The 22,364-nt window shown below is 36.6% G+C and overlaps 1 protein-coding gene across 1 annotated transcript; it reads right to left on the bottom strand.

The window, feature by feature from the left end:
* Window positions 1–11,289: 11,289 nt before the first annotated feature.
* Window positions 11,290–19,963, bottom strand: LOC129268506 (leucine-rich repeat and IQ domain-containing protein 1-like). The gene is made up of 12 exons (XM_054906055.2): window positions 19,959–19,963; window positions 19,201–19,274; window positions 18,299–18,563; window positions 16,804–17,409; window positions 15,926–16,178; window positions 15,233–15,678; window positions 14,925–15,004; window positions 14,390–14,497; window positions 13,900–13,975; window positions 13,219–13,366; window positions 12,701–12,797; window positions 11,290–12,216 (listed from the first exon to the last, which is right to left on the bottom strand). The coding sequence occupies exons 1-12, from the start codon at window positions 19,961–19,963 to the stop codon at window positions 12,056–12,058; spliced, it is 2,319 nt and encodes a 772-aa protein (XP_054762030.2). The 3' UTR covers window positions 11,290–12,055.
* Between the last annotated feature and the right edge of the window lie 2,401 nt (window positions 19,964–22,364).

Genomic DNA, 22,364 nt, shown 5'->3' on the forward strand with positions numbered 1-22,364 from the left:
AATTTTTACTTTATACTGATTTATATTGACTCTATTTTGTTTTGATATATCTTTTTTCTCTCTTCTGGTTGAAATGTGATATGAAAGTAATCTGTTCTTTGCTTGCAGCAAACATTTGAATTAAATGTAATGTCTCATAATCTGTATTAACAACCTGTCTCTAGCTACAACTCAAATATGAAAAGGATGCAAAATGCATTGAAAAGTAAATATTTAATTCCAATTTCAAAGCATCTTTACATACTCCTACCACAACCTCTACAAGAACCTTTCAATATGGAATAGCTAGAGGATTATGTTGTAGGGTTATCAAATACAAGATTTCTTTAAAAAAAATACCCTAGTACCCCTTCCTTCTTGAAATGTAGGTTTTAAGAATATAAATTAATTAAATCACATTATAGAATGCAGAAACAGTCAGAGAATCTGAAAAAAATAATCAATTAGGCCTATCAGGGGCCCCCGAACGATTTTCAAAGTGGGGGGGATGACCATACAAAAAATCACAATCATATGGTCATTTTTACGTTTTTTTCCGCGGCCCCTGCCTTTAACTAATCTTTGATAAACAAGAAACAAAATAAACAGTTTTGTGAATAGATAGATGATTAAAAAAAAATTTAAGTAATTAAATACGATTCATTATCTAAAACTACTAGGCAAAATGACACAAGACAATGAGGCATCAGCCATTTTGTCTTACCCACTTCTGAAAATAAAAATACACATTCAGAGACATTTTTTTATTAATTACATTATCAATATAACAAGCTTGCAGGAATACCATATGAGATTAAATGACATTTAGCATAAACTTCCTACCAGTAAATCAATAGTTCAAGTTTAGATGAAATCAGATCAAGTCGATGCAACTTCTGGAAAGTTCTGACAGTGCATCAAAGGCCTAAAGTTTGGTTGTAATTAGATTTACAGTCAAAACAGTCTTAAAGGTATATATTAAAAGTAATTAGATTTACAGTCAAAACAGTCTTAAAGGTATATATTAAAAGTAATTAGATTTACAGTCATAACAGTCTTAAAGGTATAGAAGAAAACTTGACATGACCAATGTGAACGCAAATCAAGTGCATTAACACCGAAGTTTGCATGGTGTGAACTACATAGTATAACCTCAAACAGGGGCAGATCCAGGATTTTCCAGGGGGGGCACATTATCCTCGAGGAAAAATTTGACAAGCAAAAAAAAAAAGTTTCAACAGTACATTTTGCCCACAGAATAATTAGACAAGGCAAAAAAAAAAAAGGTCCTCACTTTCAGAAGGGGGGGAGGGCCGGGGCATGAGCCCCCCCTGTGGATCCGCCATGCCTCAAACAACCTTTGACCTTAGGATACGCATCTCCAGTATGCCCACCATATGAATCAAATGTTGTGAGCATCCATACAAGTAATTAGGCTAAATTAATTGCGGGTACATTAGCTTGGTTTTGATTCTACAGGAATAACCGTCGTTTCTGTGGATTTATTCAACAATTTCTGACATTTTGAGAGAAGCCAACCAGTTCAGCGTAACAACCAAGAAGCTTTTGGCCTAGATTTTTACGGGCCAAATTTTGGGATATAGAACTAGTTATATTTAGCCGACTTTATACACTTCAAGATTGACTCTCCCATCCGGGGGGGGGGGGGGGTACTTAGATTTGGTTTGGACGGGATTGTGCGACTGAATATTAAAAAAAACCATAGCCATATTTACGGGTCATTTTGGCTAAAAAGGTACCTATTATTAGGATTTATTAAAATTTGGTTATCACCCAAATTTGGAGAATATGGACCCATGTTTAAGGCCAGTATCTAAAATTGGGGCCATGTTTATGGATTTTCAAGCATAAAACCATACCCCATGTTTAGGGATTCCTTCCAAAAAAGTGATCAATGGCACATCCCTGTATGCCTTATTACGTGAGTACCCCCCCCCCCCATCCTGCATGGAGATGCTACAGAAAAGGGTAACGTTAAAACAATAATATTGGAATTGGTTTTTTCACAAATTCTTCATTGTTTCTTCAAGAACGCATCTTATACTACTAGTTAAAAAAATACACTTTGAGAGGAGGCGTGATAGCTCAGTCGGTAGAGCAGGGGTTTTGGATTCCGGTGACCTGGGTTCGATTCCCAAGTGGTGCGCTAGTGCCCTTTGGTAAGGCATTTATCCTCATTACCAGGTCCCTCGGAGAGGACCTTAAGCCGATGGTCCCGCCCTGGTTGCTTGCTCACAGGCATTCGTGCTTTCTTAGCAGTCAGGTAAAAAAACCTCGGTATAAAAAAATAAATAACATGCAGTCTTCAGACTGACGAATGTGACGTGTCTACAAAGGACCACCGTACTACCACTTTCCCAGTTAACAATTCTACCACACAAAAACACGCACACGACTCACACGAGTGTTCTTCTTCTGATAAAGTACAGTCCACCGACTGGTGTATTTAGTCATGACAACTAAACTAAGTTGAATAAAAAAAATATTACCTGGATTTCCAAAGAATCAGTGATCTAAGACCTTTCTGCGGTCTCCCGGCAGACAATGGACAATGGTTTCTTGCTTTCATTCGAAGAAGATTACAGCGGGAAACAGACTTGCAATTTGTCCAAAATTAACGGCTAGTATCGTCTGCTTGTACACCACCACCACCTGTATATTGATGCACGGATAATGCAAGTGCTCTATAGCTCCGCGTTTGCAAAACATGTATGCATGAAACGTAACGAGATGTGCGTGGGCGCCGTGTGGGCTTGAAAACGATGCATTACTTGCTCACCTCCACAAACCACATGCATGAAGTTTGCGTGGAGACTTGACCAAAAAGAGACTCAAGAATTAGAAAAAGGAAAAAATGTGCAAAGAGAAATGAGAAAAGGAGAAAATATGAAAGTTACAGAACAATTTTTTGATAAACTATCAGTTCGTGGCAAACATTTGCACCGCACACCTAAACCTGGCCATACACACATGCCAAATAAACCATCTGCAAGAATCTTCAACCCTGAAGGAGGCAGATGTAACCTGAAGAAGAACATATAGAAGAAAAAAAAGCTGATACATGGGAAAGAAAAATAAAATATGAAACAGAGTTGGACTCTCCGCCTCTGTAACAGTTTTTTAATTATTTTTAATATAATTTCTTTTTTACAAATCATATCTTTTAAAAAAAAGTTGGTAAGTTCTTCTTGTTTGTTTGGGGGGCGGAGGGGGTGGCATGTCATATTTTCCTGCGAGGATAATTTTGACATTTTTCCTAGTACTCTAATATTTTCTGGGAGGAACCATTTTGTCGCTTTGTGGTGACGATAGAGAATGGGTTAAGTATAAGCATTCATTTTTCTTCGTGGAAGGAAAATAGTTTTCAACTGGTTATAAAAAAATATATACATAATTATCAGTGAATGAAACCATAGGAACATATCCTTTCAGCTAATGACTTACGATGCAAAGGCATACACAAGACAAAATGAGTTAATTCAACTGGGAAAATTATAACAGAATGTATTTCTACCTTTTTCTTTTATAAAACTAGTTTAAGAGAGTTATCAGCCATATAGGATAACTTTACCAAGGCAAGGTCATTCAATCGCTTGCAAACTTCGATTCTGATTGGCTGATAAGCCTTTGCACTCTTGCCAAAATCACATATCTCCCCTTCTGTACGTACTGGCGTTCCGTACATGTAGCAGTTCCGATGGCGCCTTGATAACCAACGCGGCGCCATTTTAAAAAATTTGCCACGTGATTGTGGTCAGGATAAACATTATATTTCCAGTGTATGTGAATAGTTTCTTCCTTTTTCTTTGTTATTTTCATCCCTTTTCACGTGTTTATAAGCCAATACACATAAGTTATGGTTTATTCAAACAAGTATAGGCCTATCAACCCCTCCCCCAGCCCCCCCCCCCCCCCATTCAAAAAAAGTGTGTGTTTTTTCGAAAAATAATATTTGTCAAATCTTTCAAAAGGAAATTTTCTAATGCTGGTATAATTATGTTTAAGCCTGTGTTATCTCTTAATGTAAACATGTTCAGCATGTTGTCCAGTGAACAAAACTGTTATCCTTAGGGCGTCAAAAATGACTTATGCCAAAGTGAAAGAAAAACTTTTCTTTAACAATCGTATTAGGTACGAAGGGGGGGGGGGGGGGGATACGGATACAGCGTGAACATGTTTCATACACAAAGATGAGTTTGAGTCGGTAAATCTGATTGCTTGCTTGCTGGAAAGCTACCCAGGGAGTGGGGAGAGTGCAAATATTGTGTGGGGCGAGCCAAAATCTGATAACAAGAAACTAAGGATCTGTAAAACGCTTAGAGACGCCGTCATGGACAGCGTTAAGAAATTTGTCGCCGGACAACTTTCCTTGAATTTGATTGGCCGCGTAGAATAGTGTCTGGCTGTTACTATGGTAACTTTCGGATAAGACAAGTCCTTTCTTTAAACACCCCCTCAAATTAAACGCTACAGGAGAAAAGAGAAATAAAGAGGATCACTTCTTTTTTTGGGGGGGGTGGTGGATTTTTGTATTCAAAAGTACTTAGGCATTTTGAGATTCTTAACCCGAGTGGAGATAATTATGGACGCCCGTAACACAAATATTTACGACCAATTACAAATTTCAAACAACGATTCTCATTGGCTGATTGTGAGCACAATGAACAATATGAACATGCCACAACAATATTGATTGGCCGTTGCTATTTTTGCGATCGATTGCAAACCTTGGAAACTTGAAGTTGCCATCAACTTGGAAAGAGAACGAGATTTTGTATTTGACCAAATAGCCTTGATAACATTATTATGTCGACATGGTGATATAATGCATCTCGCCATGTCGACATGGTGATATAATGCATCTCGCCATGTCGACATACAACTTTATACTTGTCGACATGGCGAGATAAAGTATCTTGCCGTGTCGACATAATAGCGAGTTTTCGCAATTGCAAAGGGGGCAGATTTCACAACATAGTAAACCTATTGAAAATAGAGTCATGCAGGACGACACTGCTGCTTTGATTCGCAGATTTTTGACAAAGGCTGTTTTGTCCCTGAAAGGCTTTTGACAATACTCTCAATGTCCCAGAGACCATCTGTGTAGGGGTGGCGAAATCTCCCTCGTATACACTAATTGTGAATGATAACGTATCTCACCATGTCGATAAAGTATGGCTATAAAGTCGACATGAGAAATAGATATCACTTCAAAGCTTCCCTACCCCCAGTAACAAAGAGATATAATCAATTGCAAATTTCAAACAACGAATCTCATTGGCTAATAGTGAGCACATTGATAATGATGCGCAAATAACAAACATGCTGATTGGTCATTATGGAAGATAGATTACAAACCTGGCGGACCCAGACGGACAAAACGGAAGTCAGATCGGAAGTCCATTTCTATGCTAATACCGAAATGTGAGAGCGGTATCGCGTTATGATTGTCTGTGTTTATTATTAGTTTGGGTTGAAAAATTGATTTTGGTAGACCGAATCCGGGCTTTATTGATCGGATTTGGCCTCTCTCACACATCTCGTCACCAATCGAATCAATATCATCATTTGTTTTCTGTCAACAGTGACGTATACTGTATGATATATATAATGCGAAGGTGTATATAAGAGGGGGAAAGTAAGGGTTAGAGGGGACAGCAAGGGTTAATACCCCACTTTTGAAATTATGATAATAGCAAAAGTGATAACAAATAATATATAATTATAGAATAAAATCATGAAGATTTAAGTTAACCGAGTGTTGACATAACACAGAGAAGGAGATAGAATAACTACAGGGCAGCGTGTCTGTGGGATCTTCGCCCCCAAGACTTTCAAAACTTTTCCGCGGTCACCTCTTCTTTCGATTTTAACTACAGAGGATGGGAGGGAGTTTACCATTTCGGCGCCATATTCGCAAATGATGAGTGGATGCAAGCCTAATCTAAGTCCCAATGTTACCCCCACCCCCCCCCCTCCCGAAAAGATGAAAATTTAGAAATGAAGTAGTTAAAACCATGATTTCATGATACTGAGCATTCTTCTCGTTCACGGGAGAAGAGCTATGATTGATTTATTTATTATGTATTATTTAGTTTGTACGGCGGGGTACGCCTGTTCAGTTTTGAAGAAAAAAAATGCTTTACAAAGGCGCCCTGTAGTTAAACAAGCATCATTCATGATGACAATACATAAAAGCGTTGTGGCCCAGTGGATTAGTCTTCGGACTTTGAAACAGAGGGTCGTGGGTTCGAATCCCAGCCATGGCGTAATTTCCTTCAGCAAGAAACTGATCCACAGTGTGCTGCACTCAACCCAGGTGAGGTAAATGGGTACCGGTAGGAAGTAATTCCTTAAAAAGCTGTGTGCGCTATGAACGCCTAGCTTAGCCGGGTAATATAGGAGCGCCTTGAGCACCTAACAAGGTGGATATGTGCGCAATATAAATACCCTATATTATTATTATTATTATTATTAAAAATACCATAAACTACAAACAAATATAATATGATAAACATCTTAAAAACATCCTTAACTACTTACAACATGAAAGAACAAAACATCGAGAGAGCATTAATCTTGAAAGTATATACTTGGATAGCAAGTACTGTTAAAATGATATTGAATCAATTCGAATCATTATAAAGCTATACACTTTACGCCCCCCTTCTTCTGGGTGGGAACAGCCATAAGCAAAAAGATGAAAACAGTAAGAAAAATTCCTGACAGAAATGTACTTTTTTTAATCCCTTCTCATCATGATTGAGATAACCTGATATAAATACATAAATATAAAAGTACCACGCAAGATGCCTCTATTCCCCAGCCCAGAACAACCGTCGGCGTCTATAAAAAGAAATTAAATGACAGAAAATACATTTATGTTACTATATGTTAACGATGTTATCGTTGCTATCTTTTATCGAGATGAAAACAGTAAGAGAAATTGACAGAAATTTTCTTTCCAGAAGTAATTCTACTTCTGGAAAGAAAATTTGTGTCAATTTCTATTATCATCGTAATTTCCCTTATCATCATAATCGAGATAACCTGATGTTCATACATCAATAATGCTGCCACATAAACAATTAATGAAAATATGCTTCTCTTTATTCCCCTAATCCAGAACAAAAGTCTATAAAAATAAATGACAGAAAAATACATTTACATTAGTATGTTAAGTTTTTTTGTTGTTGCTTTCTTTAATCGATTTTTGTAAACATGTTAACAAGATAGTTTAAAGTGGATTTAACGATAGTATAAAGTATGCTGTAAATAAACGGCGTGTGCCATAAAGGGAAATAAAGTCGCCACGTATTTTTCCCCATTTTAACTGTGAACTAAAAAAGCAGCTTTGCTCATCACAGTTCATTATGAAGCGATTACGAGATAAGCTCCCCGTCTCTCCCCCGAGGATGACATTGTTGTTTTTCCTTTTATTTTATTCAACAAACCTCGCCAGATGCCACGTACTTTATTCTTCAGCGGATGCTTTCCTTTGACGTCACAAGTGGTACCATCGCGTTGTCATAGGAACGGGGGTGATTATCCAGGAGGCGTCGCAGTACTGTATTCCATTCATGAACAGCCATCCGTTTAAAGGGATGATCGGGTTTTGGTATGAAGTGCATATATCCGATTCTCTCTCTTGTCATATTTTCCCTCTTAAACCATCCAGTCGGAGGGGAGGGGGGGGGGGGTTCATGGTGAAGATGATGATGATGATAGTGAAAGAATGATGGTGATGATGGTGTTGGTGGTGGTGGTAGTGGTGGTGGTGATGATGGTGATGATGATGGTGGTGATGATGATGATGATGATGGTGGTGGTGGTGATGATGATGGTGGTGGTGATGATGATGATGGTGATAATATTGGTGGTGATGATGATGATGGTGATGATGATGATGGTGGTGATGATGATGATGGTGATGATGATGGTGATGATGGTGGTGATGATGATGATGATGATGGAGGTGATGATGATGGTGATGATGATGATGGTGGTGATGATGATGGTGGTGATGATGATGGCGGTGATGATTATGGTGGTGGTGATGATGATGATGGCGATGAAATTAAAGTTCATGATTAATACAAAAGAATTAGGTGAAACCGTCCGGGCAAAATGCCAATGAATATCAATCCACTTCTACTATCAAATGTCACCTTTTTCTTTTTTTACGTATTTGTCCCAGATATACATATGGTTTCCCAGAGATTTATTGTTGTCTGTCCTAATTTTATTTCTCTCACATTGATTTCAACAAGACTCTGTGGATTCCAGGTGGGTCTATTAATTACAAATAGTTTTTAGAAATTAACAGACACGTTCTTCTTCATATGTTGTCAATGGACTTTGGCTAATTAGGCAAGCGCCAGAAATGATCATCTCTTGTTTAATTGGATTTCGATTCTTAATTACAAAGCAACCTCGAAATCGCTTATAATTATTGCAATTAAAAGTGCTAATTTTTCAAAGGAGGATATTTTGTAATTTCAGCCAATTAGCAGCGCCAGCTTAAGTCCTAACCTACTACACAGGATATTTACCGACGACGTCCTACTTACGAAAGTGACTGGCGCGTATAATCTGGAGAGATTGAAGAGCGCCATCATATTCAACAACAACAACATATGCAACAATTTGATTATCTACGCCTTCACGAATGATAAAAAACATTTCTATTTAGTTTTCAATATTCATACAACATTTTGCCAAGAAAAACAAACAAACAAACATTTTTGTGGTTCTACGTCCGGGTTCCAAGTATTCCGTGGGAGTCTAAGCTGAAACAAAAGTGACTAACTAAAGACCGAATAAAAAGAAAATAATGTTGGATCATTCAAAAGAGAGGGAAGACAAAAAAAGGAAGGAGAGAAAAAAACTGAGATGAGAGCCCATTATAGTTGGAATAGTGATATTTCTTGGAATTTTATGGAACGAGTCACAGGGAAATTGGTTGAAAAGTGCTCAAATCGATTTTTAAACAAAGATGAGCATGAGAAAGAGATGAAAACAAATAGAAATTGAGATATGTGGGTAACATATCACTCGCGCCATACTTCCATTTACTCAGATACAATGCTAAAACTTGACAGTTAAAATGCCTCTGCTGTCAAACAAATAGCATGAAAATGTCCATATGAGAAGGATATTGATGGTCGGGTTTCACATGTGGGTATATCGAAGGATGTGAGGCGGAAAATTAAAGCAGAAAATTGATGTGACCTAGATTCTCGACAGGTATGATAACACACATCACAGGTGGTGGTGGTGAAGAGAGGCGATGTAAAGGGTACCCCCCCCCTTCCATGCCCCATGCCTTTACTGGAGTTAAAATTTCACTTTGAAGTAGTTATGAACACGTTTCAGTTAACAAATTCAAAACAGCTCTTAAAACATAATTATTTAAATTGTACCTAGCCTCAACAAAATGAACTAATCAACACTTCTCTTCCTCTCCTTTGTTTTCTCAAGTGCATAGAGACTTATTTGTTAGGTGCTATGTGCTATACAAAAACTGACAATCATCATCATCTTCCATTTTTATCCATTTCCATCATCTTGACCATATGCACTTATACACAAACATGAATCAGGCTCCATTTACTTTCACTCTCTCCCTCTCTCACATCCCCCCTTTTGAAAATATTCATCCTAAATAGGTTACATATTAAGTGGCATCCAAATGTACAATTTTATTTTGTTTCAGCCCCCCTCCCCCGCTCCCTTTTTCAAAAAATACCTTTTTCTCTGTTTCTCTGAAACACATACTTTATATCCCTCTCACACATTTCCACACACACACATCTTCACTCACTCTCTCTCTCTCTCTTTCTCCAGGTTTCTTGTATATCCCTTATTTACCTTCAACCTGTCATTAAACTGGATCTATCGAGAGCATCTTATGTCCCTTGAAAAAAAATATCTAGGACAGTACGTCTCCTTTTCCCTCTTTAAATGCTTCATTAAACTTGCTCTCTTATTGTAACGATGAATCAGTTTAAAGGGGAAGTTCTTGCATGGTTTATCTCACCTCAAAACATGGATCTCAGCAAAAAGAAAGAAAGGAACAGTGAATTTCAAGTATTTGCCTTCAAACAGTTTGATTTTTTAAACATAATTGGTAAAAACATTTTATGCTAGAAATAATGATACCAGGATCTTTAAATATGGTGTTTCTTTTTTGACAATTTCTATATATTTTGCATTTTTTGGTCCAAAAAAGTTCAATTTTTCTTACATATGTTGATAAACATAATTAGGCTTCTCCTACTCAATGTACATCTATATAAAGTGTCATTATCAACAACAGTATGTTCTAACATATCCCCATGTTTTCAAAATCTGAAAATTATTGAACAATAAACTAATGTGAATCAACAAATGAGAAAGGGAAAATAAAGAATTTTGTTTACATTTAGAATATATTTCATTTGCACATCAATAATTTTATACACATTATCATACTTTTTTGTATAATTGTATATATCTATTTCATTTATCATGTCTAGACTGGACATGAGACTAACATACCACAAAGATTGCCATTATGCAAACTAACAAAATAAAGAGTCAACCAAGCATACATTTGTATATCAAATCTACAGAAGCATCATAAGTTTAACCAACATATTAACACATTGAAGACTGGATAATTTTGCTATAACACATGTTTTCCATAGACTCCAGAATGCATATATGCTGGCTCAGTATTCAGTGGGTTAATTCAACTCGGAACCAATCCACATGAGTCCACTTTTTTGGTCACTTGCTATGAGTCAAACTAACATATTCAATCCCATACAAGTACTATAATAGATCAATTTACACAAGTCAAACTTATACATGTATATCAGTAAGTCAAGGTGTCACAAGATAAACTTGTATATTGTATATATAAGCCAAATTCACATAACTGCATATTACAAAGGGGAATCAGCAATACTTTTTTTTCCATATTTCATAAATTTATATTGAATTTTGTCAAATACACAGCTATATGTCATAGCAGATTTGATTATGCAAAGATGACTGAACTGAACTGCTTGGCTTATTACATACAACACAATTCTTGTACTTTGAAAGAATTTGGACGGACATTACTTGTATATCATACAATCACTTACATTTAAACTTGATATAATAAACAATATATATATATATATATACTACAGCAAGGTGCTTTGTATCTTCACACACAACTCTATTAATCATTATTATGTCTGTAATGTCATAAATATTTACGCTTTATAATGGGATACATATAATTTGACCACCCTTCTCTTTCTCTATTTCTTTCCATTTTCTTTCTCTGTCCTATATCCCTATGAATGCATTAAAATGTTTGTAATGTCATCAATAATTAAGGTTACAGCATACAAATCATTTGGACCCCCCCCCCCCACCATCTCTCTCTCTCTCTTTCTACCCCTGTCTTTCTCTCTCTGTATTTTACTGCCTCATCTCTTGTTTGTCCTTTCTCTACCTCGACGCAACAAATCAAACAAACCATTTTCAAACTTCAATCATGTTTCAGTACTTCATAGAAAATTGCAATGTACAGTTTTTGCTCAACAGAGGGCAGTATTCAATTGAGTCAAAAGTAAAGAATTGCTCACTCAGTTGAAAATAGATAGCATATTTGACATCATCTTAACACAAAATAACCAATAATGTGGAGCATTGTGGCCCAGTGGATTAGTCTCTGGACTTTGAAACAGAGGGTCGTGGGTTCCAATCCCACCCATGGCATAATTTTCTTCAGCAAGAAAATTTGGATCCACAATGTGCTGCACTTAACCCAGGTGAGGTAAATGGGTACCGGCAAGAAGTAATTCCTCAAAAAGCTGTGAGCACAGGAAAGGGAAGCCAAGCTTCACTGGGCTAATATAGGAGTGCCTTGAGCACCTAACAAGGTAGACATTTGCGCAACACATATACCCTACCTGCATATTTTTATTGTTATTACAAAACTTTTCACATCACGGCAGAGCAATCTCAAACTTGAAAAATCTAAAGTAATTCAATGAATGTAAATTCATTGACGTTGTCACCTAGTTATCTTTCCCCTTCCTGTCTTATTACTTCCAGCGCTACCCCATGCTACCTCTCCCCCACCCCTCCTGTCACCCGCTTGTGCTGCCATCCGTTGCTTGGTGTGACTACTGGGGGCAGAGCTTGTCTTGATGGGCGGGAACTGCACCCTTTCACCTGCAAATTAACCAAAATAAAGAATAAATCATGAATTGATTGATTGATCATTATTCAAACATGGTTAAATAGCACAACAACAGTAAACAATGAAAACAGTTTACACAAACTGAATAACTTTATGCTGTTTTTTATTTGGAGAACAGCATTGAATATTCTCTCAAGTATTTACTTTGAAAAAAAAAAAATTTGTGCCCCTTTTCATAAAGGAATGAGCCCCAATGTATTAAATAGTGCAATATAAGGGCTAGGGTGTATATTTGGGAAAACATTTACAGAACGTCTCCTTTTCAAAATTCCATGACAACACACTTTATCTTGTTCCCCCCCCCTTCATACTGTATATGGGGAATTCCATATTTGCCGGAACAAATTGATCTGATCATCCACAACGAAAATTTGAAGAATCAAATTGGATTAAACAAAGTATTTTAGGGAAATCAGAAAGAGTATAAACAAATCTTGTAAAAACTCTCAAACCTACCATTTGGTGAAGAGAATGATCGGCTCCTTTCTCTTGAAGTAAAATCACCAAGGCTTACACTATCAACAGACTGAACCTCCATAGCATTAGGACTCATCTGGAATCAAGTAAAATTATAATATTGACTGGTTCGAATGGGATCATCAAATATGTTGCCCAGAAACTTAGTAATCAAACTTATTAACAATGAAATTGAGGTATCGATTACATGTATCTAGTTGCGTATTAGATGTTCTTAAAAGAGCAACACTTATTATGTTTCCAAAAGGAAATATTTACCTATATTATAATGACATGTAGGGCGGAATAATCTAAAAGGAATGGTTTCAGTTCCACTTCCATTAATTGCATTATACAAATGTTAATGATAATAATAACCGGCATTTAATATGTTCTTCATACAGCACAAAACAGTAAGTAATCAAGTACATAATAAGAATAAAATTATAAGATCAACTTAAACAATTTTGGAATTGGGTAACCATTTAAACAATTAACATCCTATCCATAGGACTTACCACTAGATTGACCCTTGACCCTTGTATGACATCAGGGCTTATTGCAGGTAGGTTTGGTTCACTACTAGACTGTCTGCTGCGTATCCCATATGGGTTAATACGAGACTCAGATATTGGTAGGTCATTGTTCACTTGGGCATGGACCCAGCTGAATAAAGAATAAATATCACATTACAGAGGAATAAATTATCCACTTCTCAATGAGTTTATTATTCAACTTTCAAGAATGTCCTATCATTTGATTGGTTCAAATCTGGTCACATGACATGTTAGAGCACTGGTGCCTGTTTCATAAAGCTGTTTGTAAGTTAAGAGCAACTTTAAGAACGACTGGTGATCCTTTCTTATGCGCTAAATCGTCAATGAACATTTTGGTGTATACCATTCACCACAAGAAAGGATCACCAGTCCCTCTTAACTTACAAACAGCTTTATGAAACACCCACCAGGTCAGGTAATTTGGTAAAGTGTGTGGAACTGCACTCAGAATGAGATCAACCTAAATAAATACATTCTTTTAAAATTGTATTTTGCCCTGAAACTGTGGGTTTCAATGGGGATAATTAGATGAATTTAAGTGAATTTAAATTCACTTAAATTCACTGGGTTCTTTATCAACAGGTGGTCTTTCTACACAGGTAGCAGCTATAGCAGGTTTGAACATATTGTTATAATACTTACTCAAATGTTCTGTGTTTTTTGTTGCTGTGTTCCTCAACTTTGCTTCTCTCTCGCCTCTCTGCTTCTTCTTCTCGAGCTGAAAGACAGAAATAAAAACAGTAAAAAATAACAAAGAAATATCAAAATTTGATTATGATCATTATGGCAAAACAGGAAAAATGAAGGTATCCAATTATCACAAGAAATGCTTACTAGTCATACGTAAAACTGTGAATGACTGTGAATGCACACTCTCTTTAACAATACGCAATGCCAAGTCTATAGCGTCATTCAAAGCCAAACTTACGACATATATATTTCAAATATACCTCTTCTTCTCTGTAATAATTCCTTCTGTGCCTCTGAATAGGAAACTGATACACAAGGTGCATTCTAAATGCTATATATTAATAACCTGCAAACAGTTTGATAAAACAAACCCTGAATAATTTAATCAAAAGCAAGCCTGAATGGATAGTAATGAGGAAGAGTTGAAGAGTCATTATCATACCTTGAAAGTAGTCTTTCCTCTGAACCCCTTTCTTGCTAGTCATCTGAGGAGGTCTAGCTGAGCTAGCATCCTGGGTCTTTCTGATTTGCTGATATCGCTGAATAGGGTCTGAAAGAAAATGTTAAACAATCCTAAGTGCATATCCAAGCCTCATTAAGGCAAATACTTGACAGCAGCTAGATTCAGTTTTCAGACATTCTTCATTTTTCAGACAATGTGAGAGAAATAATCCCACTTATTCTAAAGAAATGAAATATCAGTTGTGTTGGACATACTTCTGACTCAATCATTATTTCATTATCCCATTGTGATGTCATGACTCATGTTTAATGATGAAAAATTTATCAGCATCTAATCATAATGGATACTGGTGCATTAAAAACTTAAATATTATTAGTATCATTAAGATAGAAATATACTAATAGTAATGGGAAAATTAAAAAACAAACATGGAGAGGATTGTGATAATAGAATGCAAGAAATAAAAATGTAATACAAAGATTGTAAATAATGAATAATGACAGATTCTGCTTACCAAGTTTCTTCTTCTTGCCTTTGGCTAATTTCTTGGCTCGTTTCATCATAAGGTCTGCAGTAACACTATCCTTGAACCCCCTGATAGAAATAAAACATGAATTCAAATCAAACGTATGCAAAGAGCCCTCAAAGGATTGAATCATAAATATTATGTTAAAAGGAATGATTTTCATTAAAATGTCTATTTAAAGGTTAAATGGAAAAAGAATGGTAAAACAGAGCATTAGACATTTTTGGACATTTATAAATTTGTATTGCATCTTGCTTAACGACTGATTAACAACCAAGGTAAGAATTAGATCTTACCATTCTTCAGTAAGCTGCTCCTGTCTTGCGGTCCGTTGTGTCCTGGGGGTACCCATACTAAGTACCTCTGTACCGCTCATACTAGAGGGTGTGGTCGGTGGTAGGGGTGGTTTCTTCATCACTAGCCCCCCTCCAATCCCCTCAGGAGGTGAGAAACCACCACTACCCCTTGGTAAGTGACCCCCCTGGGGTGAACTTTCTAGGGGGTTGAGGGGTGAGTCTGCACCTCTCCAGGCCTGCCGGTAGGGTCGTGTCTGGGGTTTTTCTGGTGAGGAGGGTTTTGTGGTGGATGGAGGGTAGGGCTTGTGAGGGGAAGGAGAGGCGGGCTGGGTGGGGCGTGGGTTGGGTCTTGCATGGGATGTGTTTGAGGTTGGAGGGAGGGGTGGGTATTTGGGTAGGAGGGTTGGGGTATCAGAAGGCGTAGTCAATCCTTTATCCAACATGTCCTGGAAAACAAAATCAAGAGTAAATGATCAATAGAATCATCAACTTAATCTTGATCATCAAACAATAAAACATGGTCCCTTCCTCATGTTATCTTCTTCTGTTGAACTTTTCATTCAAAGTTTTGAAGGTGATTTTCAAGGACTAATTTCCTCTCGGCCAATCAGAAGCAAAGAAGTCATTAGCATGTAACAATGGTCAGTGAATATCATTATTAGTTTAATGAAACTAATCAAAATCACATCTCACCTCATCAAAATCAAAAGAACCTAAATCAATCTCTGCAAATTCCGCTTCATCCTCATCGACATTCATTCCAGTATCACTCTTCAACGACCTCTTGACCTCTCCCATCCATCGTCTGACCTTATGACCTCGCCAGTAAGCCTGTATCCTAAGAGCAGCCAGCCATTGCTTAGTGCCGATATCGATGCTCCGTCGGACAGAGTAACCCCTCCACCGGGCCTGGATCAAAGTGGCAGCATGATCTGATAGACTTATCCTAGAGGAATAAAAAAATTGTCAAATGATTACACCTTTTCCATGGTAATCCACTGATGTAAAAGTCCATCCAAACAAAAAAATTGTTTTGATAAGAAATAAATCAAACTCTCATCAACGTTGGATACAAAATAAGAAAGTTATCAGATTTCTTTCTGATATCTGATTACTAAATCTGCAAGATAAGTGTTCCTAGGGTATTCAAAGAAATATGGGTAATACAAGGGTAACACAACATATGCTCCTGTCTTAATATTTCATAAAGTTAGAGTTAGGATTGTGATAGAGTTTAGCTTTGGTTTAGAATAATATAAAGATAAGGGTAAGGGTTTATTTAGTTTTGAAGGTTACGCTTTATATTTGGCATAACCTGCAGATTTTCCATCAGATATCAAATATCAGATATCAAATATCATGGAACCAATGCAAGAGGGTGCTTGATATCCAAACATTCAAAATTCAAATTTTCACAAAGAATCTACTGCTGAAAGAATGACCATTGTAAGATTGAAATTCTGGACGATATTTAGAATAATTCACATCACTGAGACTTTACCAAAAATTAAGACGGGGTGAAACAGATATGCATTACATTATAAATCTAAGTTAATTATTGTGGCTCTTACCTATCAGTTTCCAACTCCTTATGCAGAGCTGTTGATACTGTCTTTGCATCCACCCTGGAGGAAGTATCACTTGACCTTTGACCTTCAAGGCTACCAATCCCATAATGCTCTTGCTTTGAACTTGTACCCTGGAAGATTGTCTCCTTGAATTTTCTATCATCTCTTCCTGCCTCTGTGGCTAATGTCCTAATGCTTCCATCCATACCTGTAACCTGCCTTGAGTGTTGACTCTGGTTCACAGCAATCGCTGTAGATAGTGTGACTCTGTTCCCAGCCTTGACTGGTGATATGCCAACACTCAACGTTGACATCAAACCTGGAGTACCAGCCTTCAGATCTGTGGCATCTGAAGGTACAGTTCTTGTAGACTCCTTGGCTGGTGATGCACCTGTATCGGAAGATACCCCTTTACTTGAAGAGATGTCCTTGTGAGTTGACAATTGTTGGGGCGCACCATCAGGATAGATGCAGGTAGCTGGAGTAGTCTCCCCATATTCATGGGCATAGCGATGCTCTACAGCTTGCTGAAAGGTCTCTTCTAAGTGCCTTGAAAGCATCTCTGCTCTCACCACTCCAAACTTTAAATCCTCTTGATCAGTCAGAGTGCTATTACATGAGAAACATAATAAAAACACTTGTGGGTTCAAAGTACCACAAGGTAACCCGTACTTACAAACCAGTGTTCTATTTGTATTCCCCAGCAACACACAGGAAAGTTTCATTCAAAGTGTTTTCTTGCAGTCCCTTTCAAACTAATGACATAAAATACAATGGAAAATACGGATATGTGTTTCACTTGTCAGTGATTTTCCTAGCATCTACAAATTGTGAACATTTTTTTTTCCATTTTAATCATGAGACAGAAAATTCTGAAAATCATTATTCCTTCAAAATAAATGCTAAATCTTGCCACATGACTAAATAATTAACTTCAGTAGGATCTAATTCACTGACATCAGTGTTTTATACTATGACAAGATTTTGCATTAATTATAATATAGGGTTTCCACATGATGTCACAATGAAAGACAAAACAAAAGGACTCGTACATTAGATTATAAAAACAATAATAATAATAGTTTGGAAAAGATTTTATTGTTGGTGCTTCATCATAGGTGCTAGTGAGAAGCCTCTCAAGTCTTTTTCCTTTTATTCTGCATGTCAGAGAGTCTAGCTGGAGGGCACTTTATCCACAAAGAGTTCAGATTAATCCAATCAACCTCTACCACATGGAAATCCACCATTGTCATAATTTTTCCAACAGGAAATTTGCACAATATACTTTGTAAACAAAGAGAAGCACACTGAAGTTTCGAGAAAACGATACTCATCATATCTAGAACACATTTTAATCAAACATGCATTTTTGATGTTGACATTGCTGGCTTTCAAGAGTTGTGGTTGATCGGATCAATCTCAACTCTTTGTAAGACAGTGCCCAGATCTGACATCTTATCAGACAACAAATGTTGGTGAAATACTCTCTGGATCTCACCTCAACTCTTCATCTTGTTTCTTCCTCAGAGCATCCTGTGCATCTACCTGTGACCTGCACATGACCTCAAAGCTGCTAGGGGTCATAGTGGGGTCATGACCTTTGACCCCCAAGGTCAAAAGTTCAGAGTCAAGTTGCTGTAAACCAGGTAGAACCTTTAAGATAGCATCCCTATAGTGAGGTTCCTCTGTGAGTGCATTGCCTTGTACATCAATATGCTTGAGTTGGGTACATCCTTCTAAACCTGCTACGAGGCACTCAACATCTGGGAAAAGAATTAAAAAGAATAATACATTATTATTTTGCAAGCAGTTGAAACTCCATCACAATTCCCTTTTAAATCAAACATCAAAGTGATTTAATTCATGTTGGTAATATAGGTATGTTCTGGGAAAGTTAATTTATTTTTACATGCAAACCCCCCCAAAACAAATGAAACTATTTACAGACTAAGATTGTACCATTCAAAATGTTGGTCTCTTCATGAAGAATTTCTTCATGTTTGTAAAATAAAGAATTATCAATAACATCTCTTATTCATTTTGAAGCAATTTTTTTCTACGTTCAACCAAGTAAGTCATCCCTTTGAAGGGGGTGACAGATGATTAGGATTCAGAAATGCAAAAGAATAGTGACTATGTTTGGAATTACTAACAATTCATATCATTCCTTAGGCTACCGACATTTGTAAGAAGGACTTCTTTAGGATTGTGGTATATATACATGTAGCTCATTCTGAATTCTATATAAAGTTGATGATGATAGTGTAGAACAGCAAAAAAATTCAGCAACAGGAGTGAATACAGAAACTAGTTATATCTAAATGGTGTCATTTAATCTCTGATAATTTACATTTTAACCATTTACATGTATTGTTTTAAATAATATGCATACCCACTAACCTGATATGAAGTTGTTTGATACATTGACATGATTGAGGAGTAGAAAAGACTTCAATGGGGCCAGCTCTGATAACCTGAAAATAGAAAGAAGACAATTTTTTGTTCAAAAGTCTTCAGTTAAAAATGAAAATAAAATTGAAATATGATTTGTGTTTAATCAGTTGATGTACATATACTTGTGCACTGCACTTCACTTGTACGACAATACACCAGACGATGGCCTGTACTGTTTCCAGAAGAAGAAGAAATTGAGGAAGAAGAGGAGAAAAAGAATACAGGAGAGGAAAGGATGAGACAAGACGTGAGAGGAATAAGAAAAGAGGATTGGGTAGTGTAGCATGAGTGACCCACAGGGGGGGTGGTCACTCATCGGCCGTGATCTGGCAAAACCGTGTAAGTCATTTTTTGGTGTTTTTCTGTTTCTTAGAGTTTCTTATAGTTTTGAATATGCTCTTTCATCTGGCATAATTTCAAGTTCTAACTCTAAACATTTTTGAGATTCGAAAACCAGTTTTTGTAAAATTGTCTAAAAAATCAGAAAATTTAAAAGGCAGAACTACGTAAGTCGATTTACAAAAGTAGTTTTTCAATTTTTTACGATAATGAAAAGGCAAAACTACGTAAGTCTACTTACATAGTTTTATTAGAACAATAGCTACGAAAGTAGAAGTTGATTAATCAGGCAAAACTATGTATCTCCCACATTTCTGCATTGTAACGGTCGGGAGAACCGCATCACGCGAAGCTAGCTAGTTTACTGCATGTTGCTTAGCGCAATACGGAACCGCCATTTAAACTTCTCACAGTCACTGTGTTGCCATGGCTTCAAATTCGAGGGCCTGGTCAGGAGAGGGAAACGGATTTGAATTCAGCTTCAGAGAAAATCAAAATTTCCCACCTGAAACAAGGTAAGCTAGACTGTATACTTTATTGTTCAGATGATAAACATGAGATTTTATCAAAGTCTACATCTAAGTTTTTTATGTAGAGGTCTAACACCGATCATCATCTCTAAACTTTAAGGTAGGCCTAGAGTAAGTAAGGATTTGTAAACTATTTTAGTATTTTTTTTTTAATCTACATGTATGCATATAAATTTTGATCTAAATTTTGAGTTAAATCTAGACTCTAGTAATAAACGACATGATAGCTATCCAATTTAGCTATAATTTTACTGTTCGATCTAGATCTAAAACATGGTAGATCTAATAGACTGAATCAGTGATTTTGTTGTTTCAGTCTCAATTTTTCCCATGTGCAGAAAACATGCATGCGGTAAAACAATATCATTTTCATGTGACCAAAATATTTCACATGCGAAGGGGGGTGCGATTGGGAGCTGATAATGAAAAAAAAAGACAAACGAATTCGGCTTTTTTTTTTTTACATGTTTATATTTTGTAGGTATTCGTGTATTTTTGGTGAAAAAAGGTTTGATGAATTTTATAAGAGATTTTGTTTGATAATTCATAAGTGTTTGTTAATACCAGGGACTCCCTGGTAATACGATCCATTATACGTAGTTTTGCCTGATAAAACTTTGCAATGCGCAAGGACATACGTAGTTTTGCCTGATAAAACTTTGCAATGCGCATGGACATACGTAGTTCTGCCTGATAAAACTTTGCAATGCGCAGGACGTACGTAGTTTTGCCTCATAAACTTTGCAATGCGCAGGACATACGTAGTTTTGCCTGATCAAAAGCTAGGAGTGTAGTCGTCGATTTAATCAGGTAAAAGCTCGTAAGTTTTAAAAATGGAAGAAAATTACAAGATTTAATGAGGAAATCAAATATTTTTTTGTCCCAATTCCTTATACATGTTCCACAGGACAAAGGAAACAAAAAAGTCTGATTCACCATTCTCCATTTTGTTCAAAGAAAGCTAAAGAAGCAATTTTGAATTTTTAAGCTCGAATATCTCGGAATCGCATAAAAGGAGATACGTAGTTCTGCCAGATCTCGGCCGTCATGGCTTGAAGTGGTACCTATGCTCATTCAAGCATCTCAAAATTGGACCCTAAAAGGAGCAATCCCTACGTAATCCATGGTGTCAAATTCTACCCATAAATGGAGTTAAGTTTATGTAAAATATACCCATAAATGTTGTAAATGGCTTATATACAATATAACCCTACATGTAGATGGTGTAAATGTTAAAGGAAAAGCTAGCCTGTGGGTAACCCTTTCTTCTCAAAATGTTGAACGTAAGTCTAAAAGTACCCCCCTTCCCCCAAAAAGTTGACACCGCCTGAGTCCGAAATCTGACTCTTATTCAATTTTTGTTTACATGCATGGGTACCACGTCAAACATTGAAAGACCCCCCCCCCCCCGGGGTAGTACCTCTGTTATAACAAAAAATTAAGAATACATTTATAGGTTGTCTTACTCCCATTAACTCCCCTCCCCCAGAGAATATCCTAGTACTGCTCCTACATGTATGTAATAAACACAGGACCTGGTACTAATAAATCTATTAATCAATTAATCTTATTTTGATGAGCCTCCTTTCAAAACTTGTCAATTAAAATATCACTTGAAAATTTAAAACTGCTTTTCTTTCCTCTTGTTACACACTTGATAACCCTTAGTATAAGTATATTCTTGGAATTTCACTTGGTACTTGACCATGTTGATGACCATTACTCTAGTTTCTGGAAAGTTGAATACATTCACTTGGCGTCAGACCTAGCCCTTTTGATGATTATAGATAATTTCAGCATACAAAAGAGAGGTTCATATACGGAGTAAAATATTGATATTTCTACAAGAAAATTCATAATCTAAGCATATTTGTAGTTTATAAATCTCAATGCAAGATTCCATGCTCCTTAGTAACAAAGTCAGATCAACAATCTTGTATGGCATTTCACACTCTAAATTGGCAACATGACAAAAAGAACAAAATCACTGTTTAAAATGCAAAGTGGCAACATTTTGGTACATTTAAATTAATTCATTTCTGACTTAGACTCATGTTATAGCCATATTTTTTTAAAGGTAAGAAAATGAACAGAAAATTAATGATTGTTGCCAATTTGAGAAGCAGAAGTAGATTAATTTTGACCTGTTGAAAGTTGTGTATCCTCTATGGCAGCGCTTTTCAACCTTATTTTACCTGAGGACCACTTTGACCCTCAGATTTTTTTGAGGCCCACCTACCA

The sequence above is a fragment of the Lytechinus pictus genome, chromosome 9, assembly GCF_037042905.1.
Source record: "Lytechinus pictus isolate F3 Inbred chromosome 9, Lp3.0, whole genome shotgun sequence".
Lineage (NCBI taxonomy): Eukaryota > Metazoa > Echinodermata > Echinoidea > Temnopleuroida > Toxopneustidae > Lytechinus > Lytechinus pictus.